At 37.1% G+C, this 13,019-nt stretch overlaps 2 protein-coding genes across 2 annotated transcripts; one reads left to right on the forward strand and one right to left on the reverse strand.

Annotated features, from left to right (window-relative positions):
• Positions 1 to 522: 522 nt before the first annotated feature.
• Positions 523 to 9,369, forward strand: LOC119079764 (glycolipid transfer protein). Its single transcript, XM_037187847.1, has 6 exons — positions 523 to 780; positions 1,600 to 1,869; positions 1,946 to 2,001; positions 5,161 to 5,282; positions 5,344 to 5,485; positions 9,169 to 9,369. Exons 2-6 carry the CDS (start codon positions 1,746 to 1,748, stop codon positions 9,334 to 9,336), a joined length of 612 nt encoding a protein of 203 aa, XP_037043742.1. The 5' UTR covers positions 523 to 780; positions 1,600 to 1,745; the 3' UTR covers positions 9,337 to 9,369.
• Positions 9,370 to 10,888: 1,519 nt separating this feature from the next.
• LOC119079766 (transmembrane protein 17B-like) lies at positions 10,889 to 12,224 on the reverse strand. Its single transcript, XM_037187849.1, has 4 exons — positions 12,137 to 12,224; positions 11,954 to 12,060; positions 11,762 to 11,875; positions 10,889 to 11,183 (listed from the first exon to the last, which is right to left on the reverse strand). The coding sequence occupies exons 1-4, from the start codon at positions 12,186 to 12,188 to the stop codon at positions 10,926 to 10,928; spliced, it is 531 nt and encodes a 176-aa protein (XP_037043744.1). The 5' UTR covers positions 12,189 to 12,224; the 3' UTR covers positions 10,889 to 10,925.
• Between the last annotated feature and the right edge of the window lie 795 nt (positions 12,225 to 13,019).

Genomic DNA, 13,019 nt, shown 5'->3' on the forward strand with positions numbered 1-13,019 from the left:
ACGTCACGCCGTTCTGAGAAATTTTCGACCTCCTCCACCTGTGACGCAAAAAGTGTCAAAATTGACCTAAATTTGTTAGAACCGTCACGTTTTGAGCAAAAATACACTGAACTTTGTTGTAATTGTCATACAAAATTGTAGCGTAAATTCAGCTCAGTTGAAATTTCGTTCTGAAATGCAAATGAAATGCGATACGGCCAAAAAATGACGGTCGGCGTAATCTCTTCATCTTGGATACCCATATCTGCGTCGCAAAGTTTACAGTCTTCCTCCACCCGTCAATGACGTTAGCCAGTGCCACACCTTCATAAAAACCAATTGGTCCAGATCGTTAAATATGCTAGATGCGGCACTGGGTGTTAACCATTTTTTGAACTCCACCTTAGATTATTTTCTCGTCTCACTCAAACAATCAATCCCAATATGACTTTTTCGAATTCACAATGACGACAAATTCATGAGCCTCCCGCCTAATGTAAGGTATGTACACAGGTCTACCTATAGCATGATGGCAAAACTTATCAGTACGATTTCTAAGTTTGGATTGACAGTAGCGAGAAAGTCATTCAGACTTGCGCTTTTAATGTGCTGCTGTAAATAGTAAATAACGAAGTCGGTGTTAACACTGTTGTCTTAACTAAGTGAATCAAGATTAAAATTTGTTGTTTGAAAAACATTAAAAGAAACGGAAAGCACACGAAAATAAACAAAAAATTATTAATTTTGTCGTAAAATACTGTGTGAACTTAAAGGCTGTGACCAATTATTGTGACTCATAGTGTAGGTCAAATCGAATCGATTTCAATATTTCTGTTTGTAATTACACGCACGGGGGTGTAACTTAGAACAATTTTTATTGTCGCTGCTTAGAACATTTTTGATTTTTGTACCAGCCCTGTTGAATGTCGTTCAAAAACATGGAATCGTTTTTTAATTTTCTGAATGTCAGCTCATTACCGACAATACCACAACATGTACCGAAATATTTTTTGAACCGGTGGGTGGCGAATTAAAGTCGCATTTGCGTCTAGTTCTCCAATTAATTTAATTAAAATCTGATTCTTATTGTAAAAAAAACCTTGGAACGAGCCGAACAATTCTTATGATCTGGAATTTTGATCACCCAACGCAGACCCAGTCAAATAAATCGACAAACATTTTAAATGCAAATTTAACCGATTTCTGTGATACAATTGGAAATTCCAGATCATAAGAATTGTTCGGCTCGTTCCAAGGTTTTTTTTAAAAATAATATCAAATTTTAATTAATTTAATTAAAGAAATAGATGGTAATCGATCAAATGGGTTGGTAATCTACACTGAAATTCAATTTGACAAAATCAAAACCAAAATCTGCTGCCTTTTTCATGTAGTTCGTTAATGTTTATAGTTTTCGGCAACAACGATTTTCTGTTATAGTAACTTTTAATTGTCTTCGGCAATTGCCTAAAATCGATGGTATTTTACGACAATTTTTATGGTAAAGTGGTACCCGTGAACGAGTCGATCATTTTGAACAGGGCTGACCACAGAAATCAAAAATGTACTGAGGCAGCTACAACAAAATTGTTCTAAGTTACACCCCTGTTGGCTACTAAGTGTTATCAGGTAAAAAACGATTAAAATTTATCGTGTTTTCCGTTCGATGATTTATACCCGTACCTTTGTGTGACGCTGCTGTATACCTGAAAGTGTCGATATATATTTCGTGTTATCAAAAAAAAAAAGCTGAAATTTGTTGAGGCATGGCGTATTTGAATGGCAAAATAATCTTCGGAAAATTGAAGGGTTTTCCACCATTGCATGGTGATGCGAAAATTCAAACACAATGTTTTATTGACGGTGCGAGGGAAATCGTTTCATTGATTGGTGAGTTTCGATTTTAATTGTCTTCCCTTGAGTAAAACACGCACCATTTAAATTTATTAATTGCATTTTATTCTAGAGGATTTTGGTGCTCTTTTTATGCCAGTCGTTTATGATATGGGCGGCAATATTGAGGTAATTAACGAAAATCATTTTTTCTTCTGTAATCAACATGATTATAAGTCTTTGACTATAGTCAGTGTATGAGCACACCGAGCGAAATATTTTGTTTGTCGTTGTACGTTATCATACAGTAGGTTAACTACACTACTGATGATGAAATCACCTTCTTATTTACAATTAATTGCATAATGGTTATTAATATGTTCAATTCTCACAAATAAATAAACCTATCTGTTCTCCTTGCCGCTGTTAATCGATATTTAAAAAAAAAATAGAAACACAAGCGAGCTTATCGTTTATTTCCCATCAGTTTCAACAAAATTCAATGGACCTAGTGCCTAACATAATTAATGTTTTCATCAACCAGTTTTGTTTTTATAAAAAAAAAATTGTAATTTCGTTTTCTGTGTATTGTTGATAATTAGGCTTGGGCGACAATCAAAATTATCGATACTATAAATCGAACGAAACAATCAAAACGAAAAATCAAATGCTATGTCGTACCGGGGAAGGTGCGGGAATTCACAAGAAGAAGATAAAATTTCCTTTTTTTAAATGCTTGATTTCAATATCTTGATCAGACTGTATTGTAGACAATTGGATTGCGAAACTGAAATTTTTGATCAAAGAATGGGTCAAAACTCTCCAAACTAATTTGTGTAACATTAATTACCACATGAAACCAATGAAAGTATACTCTACCTATAGGTATGGTCTAATGTCAAACTTTGTATGGAGCGGAGGAAAGAGCGATTTCATATAAACAAACTCACCTCTCAATGAAAATCACTGAAAAATGAGTTTTTTTTATATGAAATCGCTATTTCCTCCGGGCTGTACACAGACAAAAATATGGGATCAGAATTTTTAGGTCCGAGGGGATTACTTTAAAAAAGTAATTTTTTCGGTATTAGATTTTTAATCTGAATCTTCATCACGGATCGGATTGAGTTATAACTCATTCGATTCGTTGAACTGTTGCGAGTAAAACATAGTACTAAGTTTGAAAAAGTTCATTCATGATTCGGCATCGAAGGTCGTAAAGTAACGGTCTGTCAAAAGTTGGTGAAAATCGTTTTTTTAATATAACTAGTGGTAAAAAGTGGAAAAATTTTGTCGATTTTGGGTATGCTCCCGTCCGCTGCAGTGGGACTATACCAAGGATGTTTTTCCATGGTATGGTAGTACAGAGGCTAGGCTTTCTTACCATATATAACACGTCACGGAATATGGACACTCCAGCTGGCCAGGGCGTCGGGACAACGATCAACATGGACCTGGTGGTATGCATACTCAAATTGTGCGTCTCGTCAAGACCCACAAGCCTAGAAAAAAAAAAATTCTCTAAAATATTTCACTAGAGTTATATAAAAAAAAAACGATTTAGACCAACTTTTGACAGACCGTTACTTTAAGACCTTTGGTTGGTGGCGGATAATGAATGAATTTTTTCAAACGTAGTACTATGTTTTATTCAACGTAACAGTTCAACGAATCGAATAAGGTTCGAAGATTTCACGATATCGCTCTTTATATGATGCTTTTTAATTATCAAATATCAATTATCGAATATCCACGGTGCGGCTGAACAACTTTTTTTTTGAAAGATCATGAGCCATCGCTAATTTTGAATGAAATCACTAGCGGGGATCTCCACAAGTAGTTTTGATATGAATTGAAAATATTTTACTGGGCGCCTTTTGAAGAAAGTTGATTTTAGTGGTTGTACTGTACCCAGGGTCTAGTTTTTTTACAAAAAGTTTTTTAATTTTTAAGGCCTGGCGGTATGTTCCATCTAGAACTGACCTCTGAGCAAGAAATTGCTGATAAAAAAAATAAGTTCGAACTTTCCGTGCGAACACTTGAAAACCGAGTTTTCGGTGCCGACTGGCATTTTTGGGTCTTTTCTCTCGTAGATATGTAAATAGGAAGTTACTAAATAGGAAGTTGGCTTAATAATTACTCCTAGAGACTGTAACTATAATTTAAATAGTAAATGTTTCTGATGATAAATGTCTAGACCAAGTAATTTACATCATTTAATTAATGAAATGTGCGAGCCGACGTGTTTTTAAAGCCCGACCCAGCTCGGCTCGGTCTAATGTTTAAGACCCGAGCCCGACCGCGAATTTTTCTTAGTAAAGCCCGGCACGTATTTTTATCACCGGGCAGATGAATTTCGGTCGACCCGCACATCTCTTTTACTGACTCTAAAGTGAAAAAGGAATAACCCTAATCAGACAAAAAAAAACCCTTGAAGGGTAAATGTGACGCAAGTCCTTCATCTTACTTACAAAATAACTGATATCGCTGAGGGTCACGCATTGTGCGCCTTACGCAAAAGTTTTATAAAAAAAAATTGTGAAAGAAAATTTTACAAAAAGAAATTTACGTCACAAATGACAGATGATTCGAGTTTTTTTTTCGTTTAAATTATTTCAGTACATTTTTCAACTATTTTCCTCAACATCTGGATTCCAAATATCTAAGCCATCTAAGTGGCAAGGGGGAGTCAAAAAGTTGCTGTTAATAGTTTTTTTTTTATCTTTTTTGGTGGTGGACTTGCGTCACGCCCGCTTACTAACGTGCGGATGATAATAAAACAAACAATACCAGTGGGGGATATTAAAAATTACGGAAGCGTTTTTTTCAGTGCTTTAGCAGCGGACTTGTCACGCACACTCTAACACTTACAGTATAGTTAGCATAATTGAAGAGTCACAAAAAACAGGGCAATTCGTCCATCCCTTACCCAAGTCGAGAATATGATGCTCAGACGTTTTTACAAATCTGTGCAAACGAGGTGATAGGAATTTCTGTTTGGTTAATTGATACTCTTGATAGAAGTGAACCCACGACCACTTTTTTAAGAATTCTTTTATATGGCTTATTTAACTGCATCTAGGTCGTGAGGGATGCTGGTGCAGGTACTGCAGGCAGTGTTGTTTAGTCAAAGATATCTTATGCCTCGTCTTATGCGCAAAGTGTACACAACATTCAATGACAGTATCTGGATGAGGAGACAAACACCAACTCTCATTACATTCTCAAGTCTTGATTGTCTTGTTGTGTTAGCTGAAGACGTTGAATGAAACGGAAATAAAAGGAGTTGAGAGCAAACATGGCTGGCTAGTTAGCTTAAATTTGATTTTTTCTTCTTTCAAATTCCAGAAAATCAACAAAATTTTTATAGAACGATCGCTCCAGAGTCCTTACTTGGAAGACCTACTGCGTCACGAATTGGAACACACGAAACAGAGTGCAATATTTGATTCCCTGCTCTGGCTGAAAAGGTGACACCAATTTCAGATTATTCTCTAAGCTCGCATTCATGACATTTTGAAAACTTTTTAGAGCCTTAGAACTGATTGAGGTGTTTTTCCGTAAGGTCGCCTACGACGAAACATTGCAGGAAAGACTGAAATACTATTTAAAGGAGGCATACGAAGTGACATTGAAACCATACCATGGCATTATTGTACAGACAGCATTCTCGGTAAATTACTTTTTAAAACATTTGACCCACTGTATACATCAGTCTCTCAGGAAGGAATGGTTTTTCTTGACGAAACTTTTTAGCGAAATGTAGGCACACAGTGCATTTAAAGTTTGAAGTCCTCCATTCGGTATTTGCATATATATCCTTGTGTACATATATTGAGGTAGGGGCAGGCGTCGGAAGTAAACTGCCAGCTTAAAACCGTTGTGACGATTCACTTGATAGCCCCGTCCAAACCCTCAAAAACTTAAAATTGTCATCGGGCGGATGGTGCTTGGTGATGCAGTCGACGATGCTATTGGTCTGGGGCCGTATACACATGACGTCACGCCTTGAGTGGAGTAGGGGGTGTACCAGAAAACGTGACCGCTGTAACAAAATTCAGACCCTTATTGTGTGATGCAGGGGGAGGGGGTCAGAAAATCAATAAAATAAAAGAATTATAGCGGCACGAATGGAAGTTTGGAGAATTTATCTGACACACGACAAAAATATTATTTTTCCTTTAAATCTTAATATGGTTTCAAACGCGTTAATGAGACAGCAATTCGGTTTATTCATTATGAACAGCACAACCACTTAATAAGAATTTTAATACGCACTTCAATAGAGGTAGACTATGCCAGGGCCTATTTTTGGAAAATTTCTTGGAATTTTTTTCCAAAATTTCCAAAAAATTGACAAAATTTTCCAAAAACTGAGAACGTCCGAAAACCGAATTTTTCCATCATTTCGAACGGTTTTGGCAATTCGTGAGCTCAGCCTTACACTGACAAAAAATATTTTTTCACATTACCTGTGACAGATAATCTTTTCAAAAAGATTACCTGCAGATGGTAATGTTACGAAAGTTAGCTGACGCAGGTAATGTTATAGGAATAAATTATCTGTGACTGGTAACGTGCCCCAAAGCTTCCTGTAAGTAGGCTATCTGTGAAGCATTACCTGTGACAGATAATGTATCCGTCAAATGTTAGCTGTGACAGGTAATGTACATTATCTGTGGTGGGTAACCTACATAGCTGAGACTGGTAATGTTCTAGCTTATATTCACAATAAAACTATGAAACGTTACGTACTGAATGGCTCAGTGATAACGCGCTAGACTCATGATCTGAGGGTCCCCGGATCGAATCCAGTGCGTGCATCTTTTTAGCCCCGTACGAAGTACGAAGGGGCTTATAGGATTACGATGCCGTGTGTAATTGATGGAATTCGAAGCAGACGGTAAGGGCAAAGTGTTTGCCTATGTTCATAGATGACGAATCCGCAATAAAAATTTGGGCCGTCTGTCCGTCTGTCCGTCTGTCCGTCACGTCGATATCTTGAGTAAATCAAATCCGATTTCAAAATTTTTTTTCCCTGAAAGATAGTCAAAATAGTGAGGCTAAGTTCGAAGATGGGCATATTCGGGTCGGCCCTTCGTGAGTTAGGGCCACCTAAGTGATTTAAGGTCTTTTGGTGATATTTATGGCAAAATAAACGATGGAAATGTAAATGACACGGCAAATGATAGGTATTGTCAATACCAATCCAGGAAAAAAAAGTTTTTTAAAATCGGGTGAGTGGACCGTGAGTTAGGGCCTTAGAAGTGAAAAGCTACTAGGGCCCTATGTGTATTTTACATATAACTCGAGTAAATTTCATATGTTTTTCGTAATTTTTGTTTCATTTGAAAGATAATCGAACACCGAATAGAATGTTGTTGAAAAAAAAATTAAATTTGGGTCCTTGGACTAAGGCCGCTACTAGGGCCCTATGTGTATTTTACATATAACTCGAGCAAATTTCATCCGTTTTTCGTAATTTTTGTTTCATTTGGAAGGTAATCAAAGGCCGAATAGAATGTTGTTGAAAAAAAATTAAATTTGGGTCCTCGGACTAAGGCCGCTACTAGGGCCCTATGTGTATTTTACATAGAACTCGAGTAAATTTCATTCGTTTTTCGTAATTTTTGTGTCATTTGGAAGGTAATCGAACGCCGAATAGAAAGTTGTTGAAAAAAAATTAAATTTGGGTCCTTGGACTAAGGCCACTATTAGGGCCCTATGTGTATTTTACATTGAACTCGAGTAAATTTCATTCGTTTTTCGTAATTTTTGTGTCATTTGGAAGGTAATCAAAGGCCGAATAGAATGTTGTTGAAAAAAAATGAAATTTGGGTCCTCGGACTAAGGCCGCTACTAGGGCCCTATGTGTATTTTACATACAACTCGAGTAAATTTCATCCGTTTTTCGTAATTTTTGTTTCATTTGAAAGATAATCGAACACCGAATAGAATGTTGTTGAAAAAAAAAATTAAATTTGGGTCCTTGGACTAAGGCCGTTACTAGGGCCCTATGTGTATTTTACATATAACTCGAGCAAATTTCATCCGTTTTTCGTAATTTTTGTTTCATTTGGAAGGTAATCAAAGGCCGAATAGAATGTTGTTGAAAAAAAAAAAAATTTGGGTCCTCGGACTAAGGCCGCTACTAGGGCCCTATGTGTATTTTACATATAACTCGAGCAAATTTCATACGTTTTTCGTATTTTTTGTTTCATTTGGAAGGTAATCAAAGGCCGAATAGAATGTAGTTGAAAAAAAAAATTTGGATCCTCGGACTGAGGCCGATACTAGGCCTATGTGTATTTATACTCAATAAATTAAAATTTTAGGGCTATTTGAAAGTTTTGTTTTATTTGAAAGGAACGTCGTACGGGGCTTCGTAATTGCGCTATGCGCAATTTCTAAGATGTACACATTACATAATAATTTTACTTTAACTACTTTAACCGGCGCATAGGCTTACGGTCAAAGTAGGGTGACAGACGCACTAGGGTCACGTACGCAATAGATATACGGGTTTGTACGGGGCTCAGTCGCAGCAAACGCTCCGACTGTTCTGATGGCTCGTTTTATTTGCAAATTAACTGTCGAAGTTAAGCTTTTACATTACCAGTCACAGCTAATTTTATACAAGATTACCTGTCACAGATAATGTTATGAAAATACATTACCTGGGGACGTAGATTACCTGTGACCGCTGTTTATTTTTCTGTCAGTGTGTGTTTTAGCCGGCTCTCAATTATTTTGTTTGATTATTGACGCTCTTATATATCAAATTAATCATGCTCGACTTTATTTGGAAGCTGATAGTGTCAAGAATCAAACAAAATAAATGAGTGTCAGCTAACACGAAAGACTGAGTTCAGGAGTTGCCAAAAACTGTTCGAAATGGTGGTTTTTGGGCGTTCGCAGTTTTTGGAAATTTTTGGCAATTTTTTGGAAATTTTGGAAAAAAAATTCCAAAAATAGGCCCTGGACTACGTATTTCACTCTGTTTCAAACAATGGAAACTCCTCCCACCTGTCATTGTTGAAAAGTAACCGAAAACCTAAACGGCGTAAGTGCAATTACAGCACGAAGCCCACACCACTCCGTTTACTCCCCGTTCATGCTACAACGATAAATTGAGAGAATTCAATTCAAAACTAGCACAAAATCCCATCCACAGAGCAGTGATGTGAGCATTTCACATTTCTCTGGTTTTGTCGGCGGTTCTGTAGCGAAACAATGTGGGGTGGGGCTTATATTTAAAATGTGAGCCAATGTGCGGGACTGATAAACATTTGACACCTCTGCGTTAAATCATCACACAACGCTTTCACTAATGTCCAGTTTTGCAATTACTTTCAGGTGGTCTACCGATTTATTTCCGATCGATCTGTACTGATCGGTAAAGATGATGAAAATTTGAAAGACTTGAAGACGTTCTTGGATCCATTTCGAGCGCATTTGGACGGAATAAATGCATTTTATTCGAAGCATAATTTAGACCATCAATATAAGATCAACAGCATTTGAATGTGAATGAGATAATAAATTTAATTAAAAAGTTAAACGTACCAATAAATGAGTTATATTTCCTTACAAAATAACTGGTATCGCCTTGGCCTACGCATTCTAGGCGCAGACTTAGACCCACAACTTAGAGATTTTTTTTTACAAAAAGTGTTGACACCTTTCATCTTCATTAATTTATTTAACTACCGTGAATGTACCTTGCCATGGAATTTTAGGCGTTATCATTTCAATACTTCCCAGAAGTATAGCGAGAAACCCAACAAAATCCTCAGAAGGACTGTTACTTCTTGCCCTGCAAAAATAATGGACAGTGGAATTTCAGGAACCCACCTGCCACCATCTCGATGATCCTAAAAGTCCAAAATAAAAACCAAAAAAACGTGAAAATTCCTTCAATTCTTGCGCTTGATAGATGATAGACCAAGGAATTTTAGGAACCAACCTACCATCTCACCTCAATTATCGCAAAAGTCCAGAAACCCCAAAAAAACGTGAAAAATTTCTGAAAATTCTAGAATTTTCGCCGTGCGAGAAGTAAGCTGGATTCCTGAGACATTCTTCCTCATTTGGTGAGGTGAATTCGATTCCGTTCAAACTTACCAGTCACAACAAAATATGATGATGGCAACATTACAAAAATGAATTCACCTGAAAGTCGCGATCTGTAATTTCTCTGATCCTCTGAGGGTTTACATTATCTTCAGAGTTTATATACTTTGCATTCGTCCGAAATCTGGGTATTTAATTTTTGGGCTCAACTTCTCTGTATGCACTGACAGAAAATTGAACAGCCGGTCACAGGTAATGTGCGCCTGCAGGTAAATATTTTCCAAGGATATTTGGGGAGGAGGTCACGCAAAGAATTCATCTCCTATGAAGCTGTCAAATTTAAGAATCCACATACTACGAAAATGTATTAAACTGTCAAATTTTGTGAATGCCACCCGCGTATCTGTATCTGCATGACCTCCCCAAGTATGCAGCTTTGGTATTTTCGACACATTATCTGTTGTGACATCCGATAATGTTTCAAACCAAAAAAACAATCTTACATTCGCTGGGCTCGGTCCGTATAGACCCTCCAAAGCTTTATAGTGAATACAAGCTTAACATAACCCGTCAGAGCCTTTAATGTAACGCACGTTATCTGCCACAGGTAATTTTTGACAGATTGGCTATGTCTACTTACAGAAAAATTTGGGGTAAGTTACTGCTCACAGATGATTTATTTCTGAAACATCAACTGTGTCAGGTAACTTTTCTTAACATTACCATATTATCTGCCGCAGGTAATGTGAAAAAATATTTTTTGTCAGTGTAGCGCACTTTATGAATGGCCCCTAAGATAAGGTGTAAAAAATGAACATGCGGGTGCGGGGTTTCAGGTAGAATTAATTATTAATTTTTAAGAGTCAGTTTGGTTTGGATGTAGACTATAGATTCCCTATATCGTGTACTGACTCAGTACTACTGAGGTATTGAAAATAGTCTCCCCTAAAGGTAACCAGTAATTACTGGTTGAATGTTTAAACGCACAGTACAGTACAGTGTTCATATTTAGTTATTGTTTTTAAATTTATTTTATTGAATCAACTCCCCGTCGACGTCATTGTAGCATTTTGTTGTCTGATTAACATTTCCATTCGAAATTGTTTGGCGCGAGTCTTCGAATAAACTCGAATTACGTAAAATCCAATGATCATTTGTAATAGTAGAAGAGTCATCGCAATCGATTGTACAATTAATGATCCGGTACGGTATGCTGTGTGCTCGGCAAGTAGCAAATAACATTGGATTGGCAATCGAACGAAAGATGTTGATATTAAGAAGGCGGCGAGGTCCGGTATCTGTTTGAAAAATGTTGGTAGAGCTTAGGAAATAAAAGTAAAAATCAAACAATTGAGAACAGGTGCAGTGCTTTGTGGAAGTATACCGCCACGGTGACGCCACCCGTAATTATTTTTCTACATAAAGTCACTTTAAAGGTGACTACTCATCAATGATATCGCTTTTTTTGGATTATATAAAACGATTCCGAGGAATTTAGAAGTGCTTTGTCAATCAAAGGCTATACTGCCGTAAATATTTGTGAAGAATATTCAATAGCCTTCAAAATAGCACTGTTTCCAACATATCTTTGAACCGACTCGACCGATTTTTCCCATTTTCATCTGAGATCTCACAGTTCAAAAATTTCAAAATCGGTTTTCGTGTACCCGGATGGACGGACAGAGAGACGGACAATTTTTTTTTTAAGAATTCGGTATCCATAACCACAGTCACACATATCACCACATATCACGGCGGTGCAATAAGCCAAGCCCCCAGTACTTCATATGCCCAAACTTTAGTGGCAAATCAACAAAAAGCAACGATCTAAGGTTCGTCATAAGGTGGCTCTACGTATAATACGCATTGATCTCACTTGCTCTCGTAAATTTCCAGAGTATCCAAAGTACAAGCGACTGATTTCGGTAGGTATACCAATGGTAATTGCTGTAATCGTCAATATCTCTTCAATCGGTGATACTATAAATTGCTGAGAATAGAATGTAATCCGTTGTAATGTTATGAGTGTTGAGAACAGTGCTATGTGTAATAAACGAAGCAATTTCACCTTTGAGATATGATAATAATATATGGACGAAACTATCCATATGGGTGCGAAATAAGCGTTCAAGTAGAGTGAAATCTGGAGCCAAATGTTTGTACGAACTTTTTGAACTGCAAATATAAATTTGAATTTTTGATTGTCGGCAGTGAATTCGTTCGAATTGCGATTTAAAAACAACAAACTTACTTTCCATTTTAGCAGGACGAACTATAAGTGTTTCCATTCGTATCGATTGCATTTTGTTTGGTTGCGTCGTTATAGCAACACTAAAACACACAAAGTGATAATATCATTCGGTATATTCGGTATATGTTATAGTTCTCTTATGTTTAGGGGACTATGCACTTTCAGACCGGTACGAAGTACTGAGGTCTTATAGGTTTGAGGATGGCTTGGGTGGATTACACAAGGTGAAGTTACTATTGAGCGACAGTTTTTTTTTGTGCACAATTTGTATCTTTTACTATCGAATTTCATACTCAATAGTTTAACTCCAGCAACGCACAAAGTGGAAACATGGTCGATATTGGACGCATTAGACGAATGTAGAGTAGACTCAAGGTACTCCAACACAATTCGATATGTGTAGAAAAATGCTACTTCATGTATAAAACTTCATAAGAGCACGGGGAAATTCAGAATTGGCCGAGGTCTAAGGCAGGGTGACACCATTTCACCGAAATTATTCACGGCGATTCTGCAGAGTGTTTTTAGGAAGTTAAACTGGAGTAAAATGGGAATAAAGATAAATGGAGAGTACCTGAGCAATCTCCGCTTCGCTGATGACATTGTACCGATAGCAGCGAATCTAGGTCAGGCTCAGCTTATGCTACAACAGTTAAGTGAAGAGGCAAGCAAAGTTGGCCTCAAGATGAACTTATCGAAAACAAAAGTCATGACCAACATCGGGGACGATAGAGAAATCAAAATTGGCGACACTGTCATTGAACGAGTCGACAGCTATGTATATCTAGGACATAAACTGAAATTATTTCTGGACAACCAAACTGCAGAAATAAGACGTAGGATTGGTCTCGCATGGGCAGCGTTTGGAAAACTCAGACTAATT

Source organism: Bradysia coprophila, unplaced genomic scaffold (assembly GCF_014529535.1).
Source record: "Bradysia coprophila strain Holo2 unplaced genomic scaffold, BU_Bcop_v1 contig_333, whole genome shotgun sequence".
Classification (NCBI taxonomy): Eukaryota; Metazoa; Arthropoda; class Insecta; order Diptera; family Sciaridae; genus Bradysia; species Bradysia coprophila.